Source organism: Opisthorchis viverrini (assembly GCF_000715545.1).
Source record: "Opisthorchis viverrini unplaced genomic scaffold opera_v5_511, whole genome shotgun sequence".
In the NCBI taxonomy this organism is placed as follows: domain Eukaryota; kingdom Metazoa; phylum Platyhelminthes; class Trematoda; order Opisthorchiida; family Opisthorchiidae; genus Opisthorchis; species Opisthorchis viverrini.
In genome coordinates this window covers 66,180-88,433 of record NW_008752170.1, presented here as the reverse complement: position 1 = coordinate 88,433, position 22,254 = coordinate 66,180, and the positions used below count along the sequence as shown (strand labels likewise).

The 22,254-nt window shown below is 41.9% G+C and overlaps 1 protein-coding gene across 1 annotated transcript in view; it reads right to left on the bottom strand.

Annotated features, from left to right (window-relative positions):
• Positions 1 to 1,576: 1,576 nt before the first annotated feature.
• Positions 1,577 to 22,254, bottom strand: part of T265_11491 (hypothetical protein) — a gene marked incomplete at both ends in the record, with an annotated part of 32,098 nt that continues 11,420 nt past the window's right edge. Inside the window, 7 exons of the mRNA XM_009178160.1 lie at positions 1,577 to 2,008; positions 3,224 to 3,415; positions 8,116 to 8,298; positions 11,084 to 11,274; positions 17,102 to 17,422; positions 19,631 to 19,830; positions 19,863 to 20,033. Coding sequence (XP_009176424.1) covers positions 1,928 to 2,008; positions 3,224 to 3,415; positions 8,116 to 8,298; positions 11,084 to 11,274; positions 17,102 to 17,422; positions 19,631 to 19,830; positions 19,863 to 20,033 — 1,339 coding nt within the window. The remainder of the gene's footprint in view (positions 2,009 to 3,223; positions 3,416 to 8,115; positions 8,299 to 11,083; positions 11,275 to 17,101; positions 17,423 to 19,630; positions 19,831 to 19,862; positions 20,034 to 22,254) is intronic.

Here is a 22,254-nt window from a genome sequence, read left to right as displayed (position 1 = left end):
CCATGAAATTTCACTTGCACTTGGTTAGAAACCGCATGGGATATGGTAGGCAGCCGGTCCTATTGACCAGTATTCTATCAGTTCCTAGTCGAACTGGTTAGCCAAACTTTATCTGCCATCCTACGCTGGACTTTGTTGCGCAGGGTTCGCAAATAAACGGTGCGTCAATCTCACTCATGGCGCCCCGACTCCATATGGTGGTTTTCTATAGGAATACGAAATTCCTCACCCTTCCACTGTCATTCCACTCTAATGGCAGTTTAGAATCACTATTTGTCACTCGTGTTTTGTCATCGATGATGATGATGAAGGCTGTACTTTCTGAGACTGGTTGATGTAGTCGCACATGTTCGTCATTTTTTGACGACATTATGCACTGCAAGTGTCTGAAATAGTTTCATTCTCGTATGACTAATTTTAGTAGTCGACTTAAACATTGCTCATTGTATTGGCTGTCACACGAAGGTTCCCTTCTTATCAGCGCAACGGAACGAACTAGGGAGCTGGTAGGATTATCTTCCATAGAATATAACAAGATCAAAACTGTGAGAGATGAAAAAGTAATTCGTTTCACGGGGCGTGCAGCGAATAACGTCACTCCACGTTCCGTTATAGGCCGTCTGTACTTCAACGCTTTTCACTGGTTGTCCGGACCTCCTTAATGCTACCGAACTACTTCTAGCAAATTTAAATCTCGAACGCGTGAGAGTGTATAAGTTTTGAACATTTTTTTCTAAGAGAACCATCGGAATTTCTCAAATGCGTCCTCTTGCTCTTAGAATTGGACGCTCAAACGTTTCTCGGGCATACATCAGAGCTTGAAAGTCAGACTTAATTTGTCTTGAGTACTCTCGCTTAACGCAACAAAACATACCAGTGAATAATGATTACGCGTTTCTATCAAGTGATCACAACAAGCGGACCAAAAGCTGTCCTTACCTACTAGAGTGATCAGGTTTCGTGTTACTGTGAAGCAGTCTACAAGGCAGTATGTTGCACAGTTCAGGAAGCTTTAACCAGGTTAGTGCTTTGATTTTTTGCGGTGATCCCCAGTATCCATGCTTCTTCACTATTCACTTTATCAGTGGACTTGTACACCTCATTTTGAAAAAAGCGCATGCATGATCCTCTCCGATATCCTTTGAACTTCTTCGCTTGTAAGTGATTCATGTGCAGATCTTGCTTATACCAAAATGTCAAAACCCAAGCACGTGCACATTGTATGAACTCTGCTGTGAAGAGGGTCTTTATAATTCAGAAAGTATTACAAATCCCCCAGGTTAAATCATGAGGCCTTTCACTGCGTTCGCAATGTAGTGCTTGAGCAGCTTTTCCAATGATCACATGCCGTTACTCTACTCCATGGATTTTGCAAGTTGTCCGTCGTCTTCTTGGGTTACTCAAGAATTCAGTCACTACGCTAGTGTCGACAGCATAACTTCGCAACCTATCTGTTGAATTGGCTGAGCGTGAATTTTATGTACGTAGCTGCCCATAGTTATTTGCTTGTTTCGAACGAGCTTAAGCAAACCACAGTTTTATCCAAGATTGTGGCATAAAATTCAACGGTTTTGCCAAAATATTCCTCTTTTTGGTAGTGCGGCAAAAAAGTTCAGATGGAGTATCCAGTCGGCACACGTCTTAGGCGAACAGCCACTTATTCACATCAGGAAAAACTGATAAGGCACGTAGAGTCTACAGGTGAGTGTTAGTTGAATTTGCTTCCACCAAATGTTTTCGAGACAATAAGGTGTATGGTGAGGATGCGTCAGTTCATAATGTACCTGTTTACTTCATGATACTCTCACGTCTAAGGTCATTTGATGTGGTCATGACGTGGCCGAAATTAAACTACCTGATTGTTCTAGTGGAGAGGTCGGCGTGTTCCCCTCTCCACTGGTACTGTTTTGTAAGACTGTGTGGAAGATTACTTCACCGGAAGGAGAGGCAATGTGTTCTTGTCACCGGTGACATTTCGGTATATTTGATGTCCACGTTCGTCAAAATGCTGGAGAAGATAAATCAGACGTGAGAAATTTGGAACCATATAGGACAGTTGAAAATAGTTTTAATACTTTTAATGCAAAAGAATTACATAAAGCATGCTCAATGAGGTACGCGAAGGCAAAAACTGTTAGAATTATGTCTACATAAACGCTTGTAAATCCTTTTCCTTAAAACCCAAGCTCTGGGATAACAATTAGCATCAAGCTATTTTCCATCATGGTCTAATTTACACTTCACTGACTGTGTAACTAGGTGTGACAAAAGTGGGTGCTTGCAGAGTAGGAAACATCGTCAGTTTCCGTCAAACACTGATAAAGGGTCAGTTGTCAGTGAGTTTGAGAACTGAGGGCAGTCGCGTCCACCATTAAAAACGCTGTGGGCGAACAGTATGTACTTTTGATTACAAAAGTATGGGATTTTATACTCACATGCTAAAGTTCTAATCACTCCAAAAACGACCGACCTTGTTTCTATGTCAGTGTGGGCTACTTGAATGCCCCGGTGAAAGAAAAGCTGGATACACTAGGCTCTATTATTGCAGATATACTAATAAGGTAGAAATTAATGGGAACTCAGCATCTGTTATCTGCTTTTTCTGAGACAGTGCTCACAATTCCAATAGTTTTGTTTTCAGCCCCATGCTTAGTAGTGACGCCGATCACACTGCCACCTGAAAACACTGGTCATTGCTGCAAACCTGGTGTGATGATTTTGACCATTCAGGCGATTTATGAGGTTTGTCATTGGAACCATTACTGGATCTTAGTATCTGCAGACCCTGTATCGGCTCCAGGCTACTATCATTCATGACGTCAGTGAAGCCGAATCATCAGCGTGAAGGAGTTACAAGTTACAGCTAAATATTTTAGCAAAACCTCTCATTTTCTGCTACCACAATTCCTACACGACAGGAATTTCTTACTTCAGTAAACCTCGATTACACACAAACGCTGGTATTATTTACACTGCTACTCCGATGATTTCAAATTTTACACAAATTTTAAATTAAGGTCTTCTGCCTAGAAACTGTGTGTGATTTTCATCACAAGCAGAAGAACTTCCGTAAGACATTTGAGATTGACGGTCAAACTAAGGAAGTCAGCAAAGTGGCTAGGTATACGACTAGACATTTTAATTCACGTAATATACCTGGCGTAGTAGGAAGAGACGCTAATGAGTGACAATGTGTAAGACAGATCTGTTGAACAAAGCTTACATCAAACACATATCCATCGGGACTGACGTCATCAGTCGGTAGAAATCCTGCAGGACAGCAAGGACAGACCTCCTTCGGGACGTACTCGGTACGGTAGTTTGTGCGATCATCAAATGGACCACTGTACCAAGACTGAGGCTTCGGAGTAATTGGTTGTGGAGCAACCACGCATGGGTGTGGAACATAGCTGACCTGGGAGGGGACGTAGAAGATAGTGGAGCCAAGGAGGTAACCGGGCAATCGTAAAATGTCTACATCTTGGTTACTGCAGAAGCCCTGAACGTGGATAAAAGTATGCAAGACGCAAATAAAAGTACAGTGACGGGTACACGTGACTCGATGCACTACCATTTGCCGCCTGACCAACGCACAGTCAGTTTAACTACCGAAGACGCCGATCCGTAATACACATGTGCTGGATCGTGCACTGATCGCCAAGTAACATCCACCGAGTCCCTCGTTTGAGCCAAACGCTGATATCCTCCATATACCAGGAAAACATATGATACATAAGAGAATGTGCTAAAATCAAGAAATAGGCAGCATCTCTTTGAAATGGCTTCATCATTTTAAGCCTTCTATTGAGCCTATATTCTTAGCCGGACAGCCACTCTTGCCCCGGCTGTTGTTGATTGGAAAAAAGAAAACAACGCTGGTTTCCGCTGAAATTACTGTGAGCGTTTTGTTATGCCGTAGCAAGTGCAACATTTGAAAGCTGTCGGATAGTAGAAGCGAATTTTGTTGAAATTCTCGTGATTTGGAAAATTCCTTCTTTGTTGCCCGGGTTGTGTAGGTGTGAGGTCAAGGACGGCCAACCAGAAACAGAAATTTTGTTGTTCGAATTAACCAAAAAGAGTCCTCTACATTTGTTTATAGCTTGGTCACTGGGTGTGACTGATTTACTTGTTTTGTATATTCGATTACTTTGTTTTTGCAAGCAAACTTCAGAGAGGGTCATTCGCACAAAGTCTTGTTTTGAATTTTGACCTGGTAAATGATCGTACTTTTCTACTTGTTTAGGTGGCTCAGAGAGTCCCGAGTTAAGGAGATTGTCTTGCACAGTGATTTCTCCTGATAGTCAGACAAAACTCCGTGCATAGCGTTGTTACACAAACCAGTATTGAGTATTCAAAAGTGATGCTTCGTTTCCGTGATGACGCCCTCAGGGAAACAGTTCGCAAAAACAATCAGACGGCAACTCGGTCGTCCAGTCCCAATGCAGCTGCAGTCTGATTATACCCCGTCGTTTGTCCTGAGTGCTAAACTAGGGTAGGCAGAGTGTGTTCTTAGGTACAACCTGCATTTACTCTGATCACTCCTAAATACCCTCGAAATCCACAAATTATTACAGGATGGGATAATAGGGTGGATCAGCTCCTTATTGGAGACGATCAGGGCATGATGCTGAAGAGCAAGATTCCTCCGACGATTGCGACTTCATACTAGTGCACATTTCAGTAGAACCATACTATCATCATCATCATCATCATCATCATCATCATCATCATCATCATCATCATCATCATCATCACCATCACCATCATCATCATCATCATCATAATCATCATTATCGTCAACATCATCATCACCATCGACAGCATGACATCAGTTTTCAATACCGATGCTTCGTTGTACCATACTGACGATGGCAATTCGCAAGTGATTTCATTATTTTGGAAACTATACACAAGCGTCACTTGGTCCTTTTAAAGGAAAAATTCAATCGTGTCTCTTTAAACCAGGATGTCAACCACTAACCCACCGCTACGCACAACTACGCACTGATGATGTCACCTCGATTGGTGATGAGACGTTTGCAACCAAATTGCCCAGCTCAGCGAACAAGCCAACGACCATGTCAATGTCTATCTTTTTTTGAGTTACAAATTTCAGGTACTGATTTTCCGTAATTCGGGTTTGAACGGTTTTCGTCGCCGACATTTTCTGACAATCTGACATTCATCTAGACTATGCGCATGAACTTCGCAACCGTTAAATAAGTGATATGAAACAACACTGATATTGTGAAATTTAATGTGACCAGTGGGTAGTAAAATGGTGACAAATTCGTAAGATGACTATGTTTGGACATTCATATCGTAGCGTAATTTTCGAGTTCTGAATAGAACCAGATACATTTCATCTGGAGCTCGCAGTCAGCCTTTTTTTCTTCGGATTCATTCCTGGAAAAGCCGGCTATGGTACGCGCCGTCCCGAAACTTGTGACCCTTGCACAACTCTCACTCTCACTTCAGATTGAATTGTTCAACTTCATTTTTGTTAGCGACATTGTAGAGCTTATAGGACCCGGGACATTTGAGATCAGCACAGCTAATCATGTAGCCAAAGTTATGGAATACACTGAATGAACTGCAATCGTGGGAAGGTCATAACAACTAATTGGAAGGCGTAATCGGTTTACCACAATATTGTAAACTACCGGACTGGGAGTGACAGACCTATTGGTGCCTCGTATCAGCGCATCAACTGTGACGATGTCGAATCGATAGGCAATCCACTTACTGCTGAACAGTGATTTAATGCAGAATGCCTACCGATCAGTGCTAATGCAACCAAACTTAAGCGAACCAGAAGACTGACGGTGAGTTTATGTAGTGTCCTATAATCGAGTTTGACAAGACTGAATATTTTTCTAAATATAGCTGCTTGATTACTGAAGAACTGGCGAATGGGCTGCTTGAACCGTTCGGGTTTGCTCACAGATCCGTCTACTAAACCCTTTCGTACTCTCATCTATCAAATATGAATACGAAATATCATTCATTAACTGACGCGTCTGAACGGCGCACCATATAGTCGACGTAACGACCGACTCTATGAACCCCAGTCCTCCGCAAGCCACTCGACAGTTCTTGTTGATATAGAACAGAGCTGCAATACAGCGAGAGAGGGTTGATAGCTGTTTGCACAGATCATGGGCAGAAAGTTATTTATTGTTTATTCTGCCCCTTCTCCATCACCCAGAGGCTGTTTAAGCACAATATCTTGATGGACCATACGCTTATAAGTAAGGATATAAGGCCCTATGCAAAGCAGTCGAAAAAGTCATCGCACTCTCTAGTGAGCTCATGCGCTTGAGACGCACACCTTTCAGCTTCTCCGCAATATATAGCTTCTGGTGATTATCCCAATGGCCAAAATGGGTTTTCTTGACGGAGCACCACTGAGAAATAGGCTGGAAACTTTCCAATAGTCCATGATCACTTTCACCTTTCTGGGCGCTTATCAAGTGGGTGCAATTGCCAAGTTTTCGTCAATATTATTTTTCGCTTCAATTCAAACTGTACACAACCCGCGTAGTATACACTTTGCACAATGATTCGGTTTTATCAGGAAACATGACTGAATTCCAGCTGAACCCCTCATTTATGGTATTCTTGAATTGCATCTGCTGCACCAAGGCCCTCTCATGCTTCATGTGGTATCTCAATATACTTTCTTGGCGGAACATTATTCAGGTCGCTGAAGTCCCTTCGATACTCCTTCGCCCTTAATGAGCCATCCGTGACGCTACCTAACTAGGAGACCATCGTTCGAGCCAGGCAAGCCCGACTCCCCAGGCTTGAACACACCCCTATTTCGACATGCTAACTCAGGCGCTGCCAGCGTACCTGCTGGAGTAGCGGTAAGAAGCTCTCCTCGCATGTCAGATGACTGGCTTTCAAATCCCGACTAGGCCAAGGGTGTGCACAGATGATGGGGTGTAATTAACCCAAAACTCGAGTCCACCGCACAACGATTTGCTGTGAACTCAACGGACTGATAGCAACTGACAATGGAAAGATAGTTCAAATGAATGTGGTGTGAATTAATAATCTTATTCATGCTTGTAAGAACCGTACGGACGCTTCACTCTGTAGAAACTTTTAAGAAGTGTGCAAGTGGCAAATTCAACTTTTCTGTCACTTAAAATATGCTACTCAAGTCATTCTTTACATCAGCAATAGTGGTGTCCTCTGAAAGGCTCCCTGTGAAGTCATTTTCTTTTAGTTTCATCGGCAGAAATCGAATTCAATAGAATGTCAGTGTAAGATTTAGTGAGTACTAGAGAACATCCAAACTTAAGACGATCTCTCCTTCCGGCCGAAATCGGTTTTCAAACAATGAGATGAATCCATAAGATATCTTTCCCTTTTCCTTATCCTTCCTATCCATTCCTGACAGGATTGCACACGCAAAAATCCTCCAGTTTGAGCTTGGTATTAGTTTATGGAGGATACTTCCTTATGTGATCGCCTCCAGTCATGTTTGACCGAAGAAACGGTACAGGAAAATTTGCAGGCCAGACACAGTACACGCCAAAAGTAAACTGCCATGTATATGCACCATTAGTACGGCTTAATAGCGGGGTGAATCACCATCCCAACCCTAGCATTGCTGACTTCAACTACTTTGGGTTTATTACTCGGTCTGACATCCGATGGATCGGTCGGGCATGTCCATATTTTTGTAGTTAGCTGCTAAACTCGCTCTCCATCACTACGATTCTTTCTTAGCCTTCCGGAGGTTCCACAATACGTGTCCACAAAGACTGATACTTTGTGACCTTCACATTCGCCACGATCGGCGTTTCCCGGTTCCGACAGGGCTCTTAAAAACGAATCACTTTGCAATAGAGACTGTGTGCATGCAACCGAACTTCTGGGATATTCCCGGGGTACTAAATGTTCATGATCCTTGCCACGGAGCAGATCAACTTTCGATCGCATTAACCTAAGCAGTGCTATCGTGGGTAGGATTTTCGTGTTTTGTTTATATATAAATGTATATGTATATATATAGTTCGCACAGTGTTTATATAATGTGCATGCATAGGATTCAACGGTGAGCCAATGTTTAATCCAATGTTTTTGGCCGCTACAAAGACTTACCCGATTAGTTGTTGAGTCATCAAATGGCGCATCAGAAGGTGCCCATTCATCTTTTTTGGCGGGCTTTGGTGGAGGTACTTCCCATTGCTTATATTCATGTCTGTAGTTTGTTAAATCGTCGAATTTAGCGTCGCAGCGCTTTGGTTCAAATGGTTTGACGTTAACAACTGGACAAATTGGTTTCTGAAACGGTAAGCCGGGGAAAATGTGAGAAATAAATTTTCATGTCTTCTTGTAACATACTGAATAAACGGTGATTCCGTATCAGAAATTACTTCCCACACGTTGTGCCTTAATTTCTCAGTAAACTAAATAGCTGATTGCTTTCAGATGATTCAAACCGAGATTTGTGTATCTCCATGTATATCAGTACAGCGTGTGCAACTGGGTTCATTTGATCCCAACTGATTGACCCGTTTCACCAGCAAGGTTTCCCCTGAACAAAGCGTCTTTCTTAATTTCAGACTCGTCAAGTGGCAATAGGACAAACTACATCTACGTGCCTGCTTGCCATTTAACAGAAGTGAAGTACTGTCCTTAATTCTCCATCGACATTAGCAGCAACAGCAGCATCGGTAAAGCGCACAATCCATACGGCGGTTATAGCTGCCGACACAGCGGAACTTGCAGGTAATTAATTTCACACTTCACTGCAAAGTAATTAGTTGACTTTCCCTGGCCCTTTGTGTGGTTGTCCGGAAATGGCTGCATGATGAATTCGATCAACTGGCACTCGGAGAGCCTGACCAAACTAGCGCGACCTATGGAATGGGATCAGTTCTTCTGTCGTGAGTGAGTTATTTCCTCCGAAAACCATTTGACGAAATTCAGCATCACTGATCCGATGCTCCCACCAGACTCAGGCATTCCTCCAAAAACATCGATGACCAAACACTGAAATATTTTTACACCTCCAGCGCACAGTGGGCAGGTTTCTGAAATCTTAAAAAAAACCCTCCCTTAGTAAGGAAGTGGTGTATTATAGGCCGATATCTTATGACACATCTGATGTAACCCCACCTGTACACATGGGTTTTTGATAACCACGTTACGTTAAAAATCTTTCTGATTGGGGTACACTAGAGATTGGAATCCAGTTGCACACAGGTCGATTTTGGCATTTTTGTAAGTGCTGGTACTTATTTGGCGCCCATTTATTTCTCACTCATATCTGTATCAAGAGACCTAATGTAAAATTATATTAGGTATTTGGGTTACCTTTATCGGTCTCATTGTCATATTACTGGTAATCTACTCGTGTTATAGCCCCAAAACCCTTGGAACCCAGGAACAATTAGCATCGGTTTGATATGCCTAGTTCACGTTGAATTTAATGTTTCGTCAGGTCATGGTTTGGAGGCTGATGACAAGTGCAGAATTTCAACAGGATTTGCCAATCTACCTTTTTCAAAAGTGCAAAAGTACTAAATCGTTTCGAAATGAAAAGTTTGTTGCATAAAAATTCTTCTCAAAACATGCGGGAAAACACGAACTTTCGTTAACACACTGCAGAAACTCGAGACGCAATTCTAATTAGTCATTCTTTCCGCGTGCATACTTGTTGGAAAGTCTTACTGAAATCTTAAAAAGTGTTCCCTCGAGGGAGTGAGTACTGTACAGGACAACTGCAGTGCACTGGGCCTACAAGCGGAAGTTTAGCGCTTAATTAGCCTGCTGTGGACGGGCTTGCTTTCAATCAATCTGGCAGGCAATGTACGCAAGACGCTTTCCATAGTCTCCGACCACGATCACATGTACAGCGAAGTGATCTTGACAACGGGCCGGTCCAATGCAGAAGCCGAGAACCCACTGAACTCAGATGATACACACGATCCTGAGGGACTTCGAGGAAATATAATGAGGATTACAGAGAGAATTATGAGGGTTGCTCATAGTTGATGACGTTTTAGGTAAAATGTCACTTTCACAAGCACACCAAATTGATTGATTGTGAGGCTTTTGATGGTTGTGTCTGCAGGTCATTTTGGGTAATTAAATGGCGCAGACATGGGATGCGAACAAGTCGGAATCCTCCTCTGATTCTTGATCGCAGGATTTTACAATAATAATAACGTCTCTTCAGCAACACTATTTAGCAGCAATAGCATTTCTCATTCTTCTGGTCATTATTGTCTCAAGTAACGACTTTTTTAAGAATCTGTGGCAATTCTTGTGGAGGCAGTCCTCTTTTTCATCGGTATTGCCAAAGCTATTTCGAGTTCATCCATATTCTGTTTTCACCATTCTGCCATGGGCACTAACAAAAGCCTCGTGATTTCATCTCCGAGAATACGTGAGCATAAACTCGGGGTTTCGTCTCGGTCAATTCACCTTTCACAGTTTTCTTATTAATTCTACTATCGGGCACAGTTTTCTGTCCATTGAAACCTACAGCCACATCGCATCCACGCTACTAAATTTATAATTGGAAAAGATCCCTCTGCATGTCTAATTATTTATCATCTGCCCCTAGGTCTCCATCTATGAAGGTGACGGTGGCGAAAACCTTGATGTAACTGGTGGAATAACTGCCTTGTTTTCCGAAATTTCTAAACGAATAAAGCGTCCTCATTGCTGAGTAGAGAAAAATCCCATGTATACATATAACTCCTCGTACACGAATTCCCTACTATAAAGTGTGTGATTGGTGTGATTGGTTGACCGAAAGCGTACAGATCAGTTTATTTATGAGTGTTCGATAAACACTAATTAGTAGGTATAATGGCAGTCGGGCACTACGTGCTCATCGATCAATCTAAAATAAGATTAGCAGCAATGTTTTGCTAATATTTTCCATCAAAACAAAATGGATGCACCAATAGTTAAAACGTATTTTTGCGTTCAAAACAGAATTTTTAGGTTAAAGAGCATCGATCTAACGAAAAATTGGTAAAAAAATGTAGCCGTTGCAAAAAGAACAGAAAGCGGACGCAGTAAACGAGAGATCGATCAGTCAAATGGCACCCACCTCATTGAAGTCGTTGCGATACGTACTGTCAAACGACTGGTCACCTTCTAATGGTTTGTATTCTGGTTTAGCTCCTCGCTCAGGATAACTTGGTCCCCAGTCTTTGTAATCCGTACGATTCGTCGTTGCTTTACTCATAGGATCAGCGCTTGCGAATAACAAATTCTGAGGTTTGAATGGTCGATTCGGACCTTGAGCAAGAGTATCAGAATATGGCATTATAAAAATCATACAATTATATAAACCAAGTAAAAGAGCGACGACACTTGCCTCTCAGACCTTTAGCCTCTTCAGAAACGTTTCTCCACTGTTATTTGGGGATGATATATCAAGTTCTAAATGATATTTAGCCGGGTTTTTCTTGGAGCCCATGTTTTCTTCCAGCCAATAAAAAAGATTACACATCGACATCAAAACTGTTTTTTCACGTTGAAATTTATTCCGTAATATCAGAAACTGTTTTGCCTCAATGGATGTTTGCTTAGATCCTTATCATGCCTGTGATAAGAACTGCGTCCCACATTTATGGAGAGATATACTGTTTATCGATTATATGGCTCGAAAAGACATGTGATTGATGAAACAGTTACTAACTTGCAAAAACCATATATAAGGCTAAAATATCCATCAGAAACTTTAGACTAGGTTGGTATTTGTGATAACTTCTTGTGGTGCCTTCTCACGATATAACATTCGTTTCAGAATTGGTCTGTCGTATCGGGCGTAGCGGATGAGCACGCACGCACAATAAATGATAGCACCCTCAGTTTTCAATGAGGTGAATGTGCCTCCACCTGAAGGTCCTGTAATGGTGAAAAGCTTGGGTTACAAGTCCGGAGTGGGAATAGGGATGGACACTTCTAAACGTATCAGCATGCCAAACTGGTGGTTCACAGATGTCAGTTTGCGTGGGCACGATTTAACGACTGAACCCCACAACCGATGAAACAAGTCATCTTGTGGCCCCACGGCGTTCACAAGGTGCCCTAGGGAACACACTCAGGTATGGCTAGCACCAGACATCACTGAGCTTTTCTGTACAATGATGGCTTAATAGGTAGACATGAAAAATTGACGACTTATTGGAGTATTTAAATTTGGAGGACCGATAGTGGAAGAGGTTTTTCACCTGACTGCAAAATCCAGGATAGTGGAAATGCATCATGGAACTACAGCTGTTCAAAGTAAAGGGGATGTGATATGAAACCATCAGCCGTCGGGGAACCAGTTTTTCTGCACTACAGATAAAAGCTTGGCAAGCTTACTACTACTCCTGAGGCGCAATGGAGAATAAGAATCGGACGTATCAAAATCGATCTCGCAGCTCGTCAGGTGGAAGAAAAATCCCAGGAAGATAACGAACCATTGCACACTATGTGAATCATTCTCCAAAAGCTCAACTGTCCCGAAACGCTGCCAACGTTATCTTTGCACCCGAGTAAGCGGGCATAGTACGCTTCTGTGGAACCACCTGTGTTGAATGCGAAACTGGCACAAAACTGGTCCCAAATTTACTTAATGTATATCTTACTGCGATTTGTGCAGACTCTTTTCGTGATTTTGTAGATCTTGTGCCCGTCAAGATCGTCAATGACCGTCAAGACGGTCATTTCGTCAGCTCCGAACGCTTCATGGACTAAAAAAAGTTGCACAAGCCGAGAATCCCTATCTGCCTTCTATGGATGGCTGTGATTTTTTCACATATTCGGAAGGAGAATCGCAATTACCATAGTATTTGTATTGGCATTTTTGCGCTTTGGCGTGAAGCCAAATGTTTCTAAACACTTATCGTTCAGCAGCAGACTGTAACAGACGATCTGCAATTAAATCAATGACTCGGCATAGTATATCCCGAAATTTCTGGTACTTGTGTATACCCTGTCCACAGAATTGACAAACGTTACGAACTATTTTTTCGTGCTGCCAAGCCAGCCTTCAGTCGACTGTACGAATAAGTTTCAAATAATCACAATCCGCGTGTGGACATCAAGGTCACAGCGTAGCGAGTTATCAGACTGTATTCATTTCTATATGGGAGTGAAAAGTGGGCACTGCTGAGGCATGACAACTTCCACTGACAAAGCCTACACAATACACAAGGAATTAACCGGTCAGCTTAGTTCTCGAAACCTGAGGTTCTCAAACGCGTAAAAGTAAACGAAGTTGAGCTGATTTTGAAACAATACCAGTAAGACAGGCCACGTAAAACGAACGGCGGATAATCGCATTCCGAGTCAGAATTAGTACGGTAGATTGAAGGGCGAAGGTCAACCTCAGTCAACCTCCCCTGTGACAGCTTTCAAGTATGTTCGGAAAGCCGCAAGCTTGGTTTCATGTCCTGGGGAGATGGGGAACCGAGTGGAACAGCCTGGCGAACTACTGTCTGCACAAACCTGAAGCGTTTTGAGGCGCGACGCATCGCAAGACTCAAGCACAAGCGCATGATTCGAAAAGGTCAAGCCACGGAAGCGCCGACGAATCGTCCAGATAAGCTTTCCTCATTTCTAATTTGCATCCGTATAATGTAAGCCCACACTGATCAGTACCCGTCCCACTCCACTGTCATACGGTGATAGTAGTGACCTGACCATTGTTTCACCATCCAGCTGCCCATTCACACTCAGATGGCACAGTAATGAGCTTCCTTTAGAGTGCACTTTTATGGCAGACCATTTAGAACGGCAGTATTCTGCTGAAATTCGAATGGATAGGTGGAAGAGGCCAACGTTTTGGTATAAAGGAACTGATGACGATGCTCACTGTGCAGTCGTGCTAACCCCGGCTGATGGATCTCAACAGGCCTCTGCATGGCTACCCATTGACCTTATTTCCTTGAGTTAAAATCAGCACCAGCAGCTTACATGTGGCACCACACTGATTCCCGTGCAAACGGCTTATGGTTTAATTGTGCATATGCTACCTGTTGACTGGTAGATGTCAACCAATGACGTTAATAAAGTCGAATAAATCACTCGAGACTATATTTCGTCCTAAGTGGTGTATTATCTGAACAGAATCACATTAATACACAGAACCAGATGATTTTGAAGGCTGAATACACCCTTATGGATGGACGAGTAAGGACTGGGAGAAATAGTAAAGTACAGCATCTCATCAACCATCGCAAACCAGGAGGATCATATATATTTGATGAGTCAATGACAAAAATCTGGACTAAAAGTAACAAGTGTATAACGGTAACGGATCAGTCAGATGACGGATAAGAGTTCGCGGCCAATGAAATCAAACTAAAAAGGAAACCAGATATTTTGACGAAGTCAATCTTACGTTTGATGGCTGCTTTGTACCGAATCGAAGTAAAACGGTACGTTTAAAGGAAATATAAGCTTTTGGCGATATAATAGTGACTCTGTAAAAAAACAAGTAAATGAAGAATCAGTAGCGGTTTAGCGATATAATAGTGACTCTGTAAAAAAAACAAGTAAATGAAGAACTCAGTAGCGGAGTTTTTGAGCTACGGAAGCCTTTTTCCCTGCGGACTTTTCGGCACAAGCTAACATCGAACAAAAAACACGTTAGAGGTACCTCGCAATTGTGGAAAAATGGTACATCGTCACTAATGTCATTTTGTTGGTCTGTACTTTTCCCCGCTACCAGTAGAACAACAACAGTAACCAGCTAACACACACTAGCCTATCTTTCTTTTCTTAAGTCTTGTTGATCCCAAAAACACAGAGAAGTGACGTCAGCGAAGTGAACAACAATCGTTCATTTCATGGATTTCAACAATAACAGCATTTGATTGGCACAACTAAACAAACGGCGACAGATCATTATTGTGGAAATTGGTCAGCCATGCTTATTTCAGTGGTACTGAGATACCAGCTGTATGAAGTGGTAGGCTATATGGAGGCAACTATTTTCAGCAGAAGTCATTGTCCACAGTGAGGAAAAAAACTTTCTACCTGAAGAAAATTGTTACTTTCCACGAATGGTTTTTGGTGTTGTAAAAAAACTTAAATGTTTATTATGGTTAGAAAACCTGGCGCAGCTTGTCATAATCTGCGGTTTATACTCACGAATATGTCACATGGTACATCTCACTGGGTCAACAACGAAACTGATGAAATGATCCCAGTTTTCGTACTGGATCACAGAAAAATCCACAAATTTGAACCAAGACATAACGGTCCTCTTGATGTTGAATAACTACAATGTACATTCCAATCTGCATTTGAACCCATGCGGTAGTTGTTTTACCCACACCTACAATTATTTCTAGAGTACAGCCGCTTGAAACTGGTACCATCAGAACGGTCCAGCTGTAATACATTATTGTTCACAAAGACAACTCTTCAATTTCAAGGCTGAGTACGTGTACGATCCTTGAGAAGTAATTCTTTCGGAAGTATCTCCTACTTTAGTAAGCTTCACTCTGCTCGAATTGAATGGCTATTGTTGGCGTGGCTCGAGATAAGATAGTCATAACCATTAACTGCTTTTAAATTTGTGCAACCAAGACATGTTTGTTCCTACTTTTTTTCTCAGAATCTTTGTTTTGTAACTTACGTTTCTAAGGTAGAAACAGTTTGGTGATAGTAAGGCTGTTGCTTATATCCTGCTCCGTTCTTCAGCCATCGCACAGTTAGGAAACAATCAGCTTGAGGGTAGCGGGGTAGCATTAGAAAGTTAAAAATGAATTTATACACCTAAACAAATGACCTTATGGTACACAAACCAATAACGGATAAGAGGTATGCATACCTTTATTTAACTAAAGAGGAAGCACTCTGGAAGAAGTAGATAAACGGGGGCGCATTGCAGAGAAGAACCAAGCAAAGAATCAGGGTCAAAAAATTATCGGACCAAGTGGGGACCAACAGAAGTCCGTTACGTAGTGCTTCTAGTCGACAAACGTATATTTAGACGAAATAAAAGAAGTGGCCATAGCCTGCAACTAACGAGTATAAGAAGGGTATTGATCAGTAAATAAGAGCTTTGAGCAAGTGCAATTAACTTGCATGGCACTCATAGAACTGAGACCTTCCTAGATATTTTACTAAACTTGGGGACGTTTTTCATTCTATTTCATTTTCATTCTCATAAGAATCCTAAAAACACAAGCAGCAATGAATTTCTGTCCATAAGGTTAAAGGGAGTAGGTAGCGCACAGCGCCTCGAGTATAAAAATAATATGGCTGAAACTTAAAATAAATAATTTAAAAACACGCGGCGTCCAACTTAGGTTATTAGTTGAAGTTACTGGGGTCCCAGGAAGCAGCACAAGTGGTAAGCAATTTCTTGATTAGGCCTAATTCAAATAAGCAGGAAATGGCGTATTGGTATTTTCACCTCAAAAAGAAGTTCTGGAATTGTCCAGTGTGTTCGTTCAGCCCAGTTAGAAATTTCACGCAACCTTCGGAACTGACATGGTTGCAACCAATCACATTATCGTCAATATACTTACACAGAATCAGAAGCAGATGGGTCTTAGATGTATAAGGCTAAAAGGGAAGAACAGCATCTTGTAAAACACCTTTTTGAAAAGGCTTTGATGAGCATTATCAGTACCTAGGTATGTGAACCGAGTACCGCTTGCAAAATATTATGTTCAGACAAAAAACTTCTCTGGCTGTGTTCATTAGCGAAAATCGTGATAGTCGACCTAATCCGTAACTACCGAAAGCATTTGTGTAATCCAGAAACGGTAAAATTCAGCTTAAGGGTTTCTGTCTTTCTGACGAAACGGAGCGGAGATGTGTGATGGCGCCTGGTAGAGAGCGTGACTACTGGTTTGGTATGTTCCAATGAATCGTATCTACAGTGGAAAAAATGAAATCGGCACAATCAGTTGAAACCGACAGGTGGTGCCAACATTTGTATTTCCCCTATGGTTTACATTCTTTTCGTAAATAGGCCGTTTTGAAAATGGAATAAATTCATGTAAAACCAGCTATACGGTCTTTCGGTCGTTTGACTGCAGGCCAAACCAACTGGCTAAAATATGTAGGGAAATATGTTACGCTTAACCTCACCAAAAATAAAGTTCCCACTTACACATTTCTTTGGGAGTAAAATCTTTCCGGTTCGTCGTCAAAGTTTCAAACGGCATTTTTGATTTTGCATACAAAGCTGGCTTAATTGGCGCTGGAGGTTCTACCTGTCTTGGTACGTATTCCGTACGGTACATTGTGTCACTTCGAAATGGCTCGTCCGGTGTGGGTCTATTCTCTGGCTTGTAACTCTTGAGCTTTTCTATGCATTTTGGAACAAATTCACGACGGTAAACAGGTTCAGCATCAAACTTTGGCAAATTTGGACGTTCCTGCTTTGGTTTCTGAGGTCTCATGGGTGGCAAGTCCCAGGATCTGTAGTCAGCTGAAGGGAAAGCGCAAGTAGAATTCACATCTACATGTATCACTTCAAAAAAAAGGTTTTACAATTAACAGGATGTGTAAGAAACTTGGTAGATTTCAAATAGTATAAAATGATTACTCCGGTAACTTGTAAATCCTTTATGACTTTGGTTCCCATGTAAAACATGACAGTTACGACCTCATGCCTGTCAAGTTTTTTCCTTCCAATATGTTGTGAGGAGTTTGGTTTCTTTAATTCAGATCTAAATTTAACTTGCACCTAGTTTAAAAAGGCAAACGTGTGAGCGCCCTAAGTTTTAGGGAATTATCATTTGGATTTTTCCAGCCTACGAATTTATGAATGTTTACTTGTCCGTAAAACAGGGGCTCTTTCGTCTGGAACACAAAAATACGTTCATTCTCAGTAGTTATCTAGTGGTTTCCTAACGGTATAGAGGGAATTATTACAGTCTGATTAATTGAAAACAACCGGTTCATGCAGTGTCTAGCTCTACTGGAACTGTTTCTAAGAACACCCTACCAAGGGTAAGGTCATGCTTCTCCCTTAAGTATTTTACACTAAAACGGCCCAATAAACAGAAGTCATCTGAAGAACATAATACCAATCCAGTGCTGGAATGTTTGGGCTGTTTGGCAAGGTGTTCTGGATAAATACATAGATTTCTGGCACTAAGCTCATAGGATTGTTCTACGACCGGACAGAGGATCTTTACAATAGTGCTACACACCCTAAGTAGTGGGCGCTCTATCAACATCATGTATTCTCATGTATTGTCGTGTTGATTCCAGTCCCACAAACTATGCATTCGCAGCGGTTCCTAAATTGGTGTACCTCCAGACTGTAGGGATAAAAACCAATTACGGCCATTCAGACTGATTTAGCCACCGTATTTACCCCAGTAACTAGCAATTACGAGAACCACCAGTAGGAGTGGATCAGATTTCCGACTCAGCACTGATGTTGGTTGGTAAATGGCAACATGGCTGATTCAACGCAAAAATAAGTCCCTCTGACCTTGTATGGTATTTCGTTTACAAAAGACACTAATTGCAAGATTTGTTTCTGAAAAATCCCCGACAGCCCAGTGCCGATTTCGTACCTCTTGAGGCTCATCAGATGGACTCACTCCCTAAGTTTCAACAAACTTTACGTCCTACTTGAAAACCGAATTGCACGCAAATCACGAAATACACTCATTTGCAAATTCAGCTAATTTTACCGAGAGAGTAACCTGATTCCCAGGTTAATCTATCGTGGTTGGTATTCCACAACTAAGCGCGCTGCATAACGGCGCCTCATTGTTATTAAAAAATCAAAGTATACTTTCTTGACACAGCGCATTGCATATAGGGTTGCTGAAACCTGGTTGACAACCCACTATTTGCGTACAATTTGGTGTTCATTCAAGGCATAGATCTGACCGAAGCGTGGTGGGTGTGCTTATCTGACGAACAAGCGAGGGGCATCTGACCGAAGCGTGGTGGGTGTGCTTATCTGACGAACACAGCGAGGGGCTAAACCGGCAATGGGATGTCGAGGAGTTCTCATCAAACTAATAAGTAACGTGTTTTATAAGGCACAACTAACTGAATACAGTTTACGGAAGTAGAGAAAAGTAGAGGCATTGGTTCAATCACGCTACCCAAATATTCTTAAAAATGAAACGGAGCAGCCTTCGTGCAACACTGAGCCGACAAGAAGCTGAAACGAAGGATTCAGCTGCGATTCAGCTGAATCCCTGGTTAACATCAATGGAATTTACGGTGGATGAATACCACCGGTCTCCGGTTAGGGATGGCTGTTGGCCCCACGTCTGATTCCACCAGGTATTTGACCTGCCAGGCTGTGCTTTGTGACCAATAACTATCTGCGTTTTTATACTGGTACCCACAATCCATAGGTGCAATCTTGACCTTCATTACGTAAGATATGTGCGTCAAATCCCCCTCCGGATTCATAAGCTGCTTATAAGCTGTTGAGAACTACAACTTTCAGCGGAAAATTTCTTTTACATGACAAAGTCCATGGTCAAAATGCATAGATGCGGAGTCGAATTCCGATACAGTCCTGATAAACAAAAAGGGAGTTTCGAAGTACAAAAATCTTGGCATTCTCTGCACCATCGATTGCTCTTCTTAACTTTAAATGAACATATTTGTGCCATTTATCAAAATAGGAAAGAAAGTGTATTCATTATTCAGAACTTACAGCGATACGTTGGTTGTCCGTCAAATTTTGCCGAACACATCCTTCTTTCTAGTGGCTTTACCGGTAGGCTGGGTGCACAATTTTTCGCTGTGTACTCATTGCGGTACAAAGTAGAGTCTTCCATCTTGCCGCACGGAGCCTTATATGGTATCGGCTTTTGAACGTATGGACGTTCATATGGATGTGGAACATAGTCGTTTCTATGGGTCAATTAAAACACCCTACATCTTACCTGTGTGTAGTTTTCCCCGACATTGGATCCCCACTTGCAAATATATTGCTAGGTGGAACAATCACTTTGTTTGGCTCAACACATTGTGGATGGTATTGGGCGGTATATTCGGACATCACGCAGGGCCCCCATGGTTCTATAGCTTTGGGTCTGTGTGGACACTTATGTCGGCTGTAATTCAGAGGTAGAGCAAAGTATAATGTTTTTCTCAGTGTCGCCTGGCGTTTGGTTTGGTTTGGTTTGCTTGCATCTAACGTTAAAGCCCATACACATTGTTGCAGGATACGAAAAGGAGGTAATAACTAGGTGGAAGTTTTGAGGAGCTTTTTGTATCCATTTAGGCAGAGTGGTTGTCTTTGACGAAGCTAAATATGCAAATGATTGCACCAGTAAAGTTTGGTATCATTATGTCATTTTAGCGAATGCACAACAAGAACACTGCTATATTCCGAAAAAGAAGTGCTGAAATAGATTTTAAACAGTGCTTCTGTGGTGAAATACAAATCTTTTGGTCTTAACCCAAACGCGAAACATGAAAACCAGTAGAAATATTTAGAAGAGTAGTGGTGCGGCAACTACGCAGACGAGAATGGGGAAGGCATGCCGCATATCCCTCGGAAATCTTGCTGAGTTGTACGTATATCAGTAAATACTGTGTATGAAAAACGTGAACAACTTATGGCACGTTCTAGTACGATTCGGTCGATAAGAGTGAGAAGTGCAGTTACCAAATGTATCTTAGTCAGACAGTGTACTGAGGAAGAAAGAAATACTTTAAACGTCCTCCCGCCTTTCTTTATGTTTTCAGGATGCCTGCTCTTTTCTGCAAACTTATGGAGTTATCTCATCTGTCGTTATGATTATTCTGCTCGTTGTGATTTACCAGTCGCTTTGCTCCATGTTTACCGCGAGCCTGCTATACCGGACAAGGAGCACTATAGTTAGAGGGCGTGAGGGCATTCATCACAATAATTAGTCGGTCAAGCCAACGCAGTTTACCGTACGGTACTTTGTAGAGTCACTCACTCGCACATTTCTCTTACGTTTGGTTAATTAATACAACCTATTCCAGACTGACAAAAGAAGGACAAACATGAACCGGATTCGAGCTGTTCTTCACCAACCACTCTCTTGGAACTGTGACCACTTGTCATTCTGACCACCATCTATGCTACTGATGTATAGAAAGTGCTTGGAGAATTGTGGGAATCGGATTCAAAGCCCTGGCTAGACCTACTGCCAAACTAAATCGATAAGCCTGAAATGCGTTCAATAAATATCTGTCGTCTTGAAAATTACTTCTGGATAGCCCTGTCCTAGTTAATATTCCGCAAACTCTTGTTCAGTAAAAATGGCACAGCAAGGTTTATCTATCACTTTTGTATATATATATGTATATATAAATGATATATACATATATATACATATAACTAATCAATTTTCCGGCCTCACAAATTCTCGTAGCCCATTACCAGCCGTTTCGTCGGTGCCGATACCTGATTGTTAAATATCCGGACCTAATATGTGCGTACCAGTGACTGCGCATAGTGAACGGACCACTGAATGGTTGGAACTGGTAGAAGGGTGAACGACAGTATAGTGCACAGCATTTAGATATGAATGCATGCTGTCTGTATTTTCAAATTACTCGCGATCTCGGAGGCCGGTGGATTAAATCTTGCGGGATTCCAACCGTGGAGCATTCCGGCGCAAACGTTAAGCCCACCTATTAAAGGACACGGCAGGAGATTTTAGTTGCTAGTTTAGGCAAATAATGGGATTCACCTGGGTGATCTTCACCCATTATTTGAATGTACCGAATGAATTTTTGATAAAGAGTGAAAATATTTCACTGAATCATAACCTAAATGAATGTCCCATCAGGGTTTCTCCTGAGGAACGTCGAATCCTTAATGCCCTAATAATGATGCAGTGTACTGAAAATATTGACCACATTAAAGAGACCCATTATAAATGTGCAGTGTCTCAAAGTGGTCCACAATGGTATTAAATATCAGCCACTCTCGAGTTCTCGACCGAACCTACGGAAGAGAAGCTCATCCTGAGGAAAAGCTAATTAGAAAATCTTTCCGTGGTAGCGAAAACAGCTTCTTTTCCCCGATTGTTCATCTTATCTAATACATCACAAATTTATATGGTAGTAGAAATCACGTGGAAAAGGTTAAGATCGGGACTACACCTTAGAGAAATAGAAGTCAAAGGAAGGGGTGAGTGACGGGTAGGTCAATGGTTAATGAGGTCAATTTCAGACAGACTTGTGGGACCAGATGTTTCGTAGGCCAGTTAAAGTTCAGAGGTCGCACAAGTTTCTTCTGGATGCAAAGTTGTGGATCCAGCAGTCGGATTCCTATCGCCTCTGCGATCGATAGTA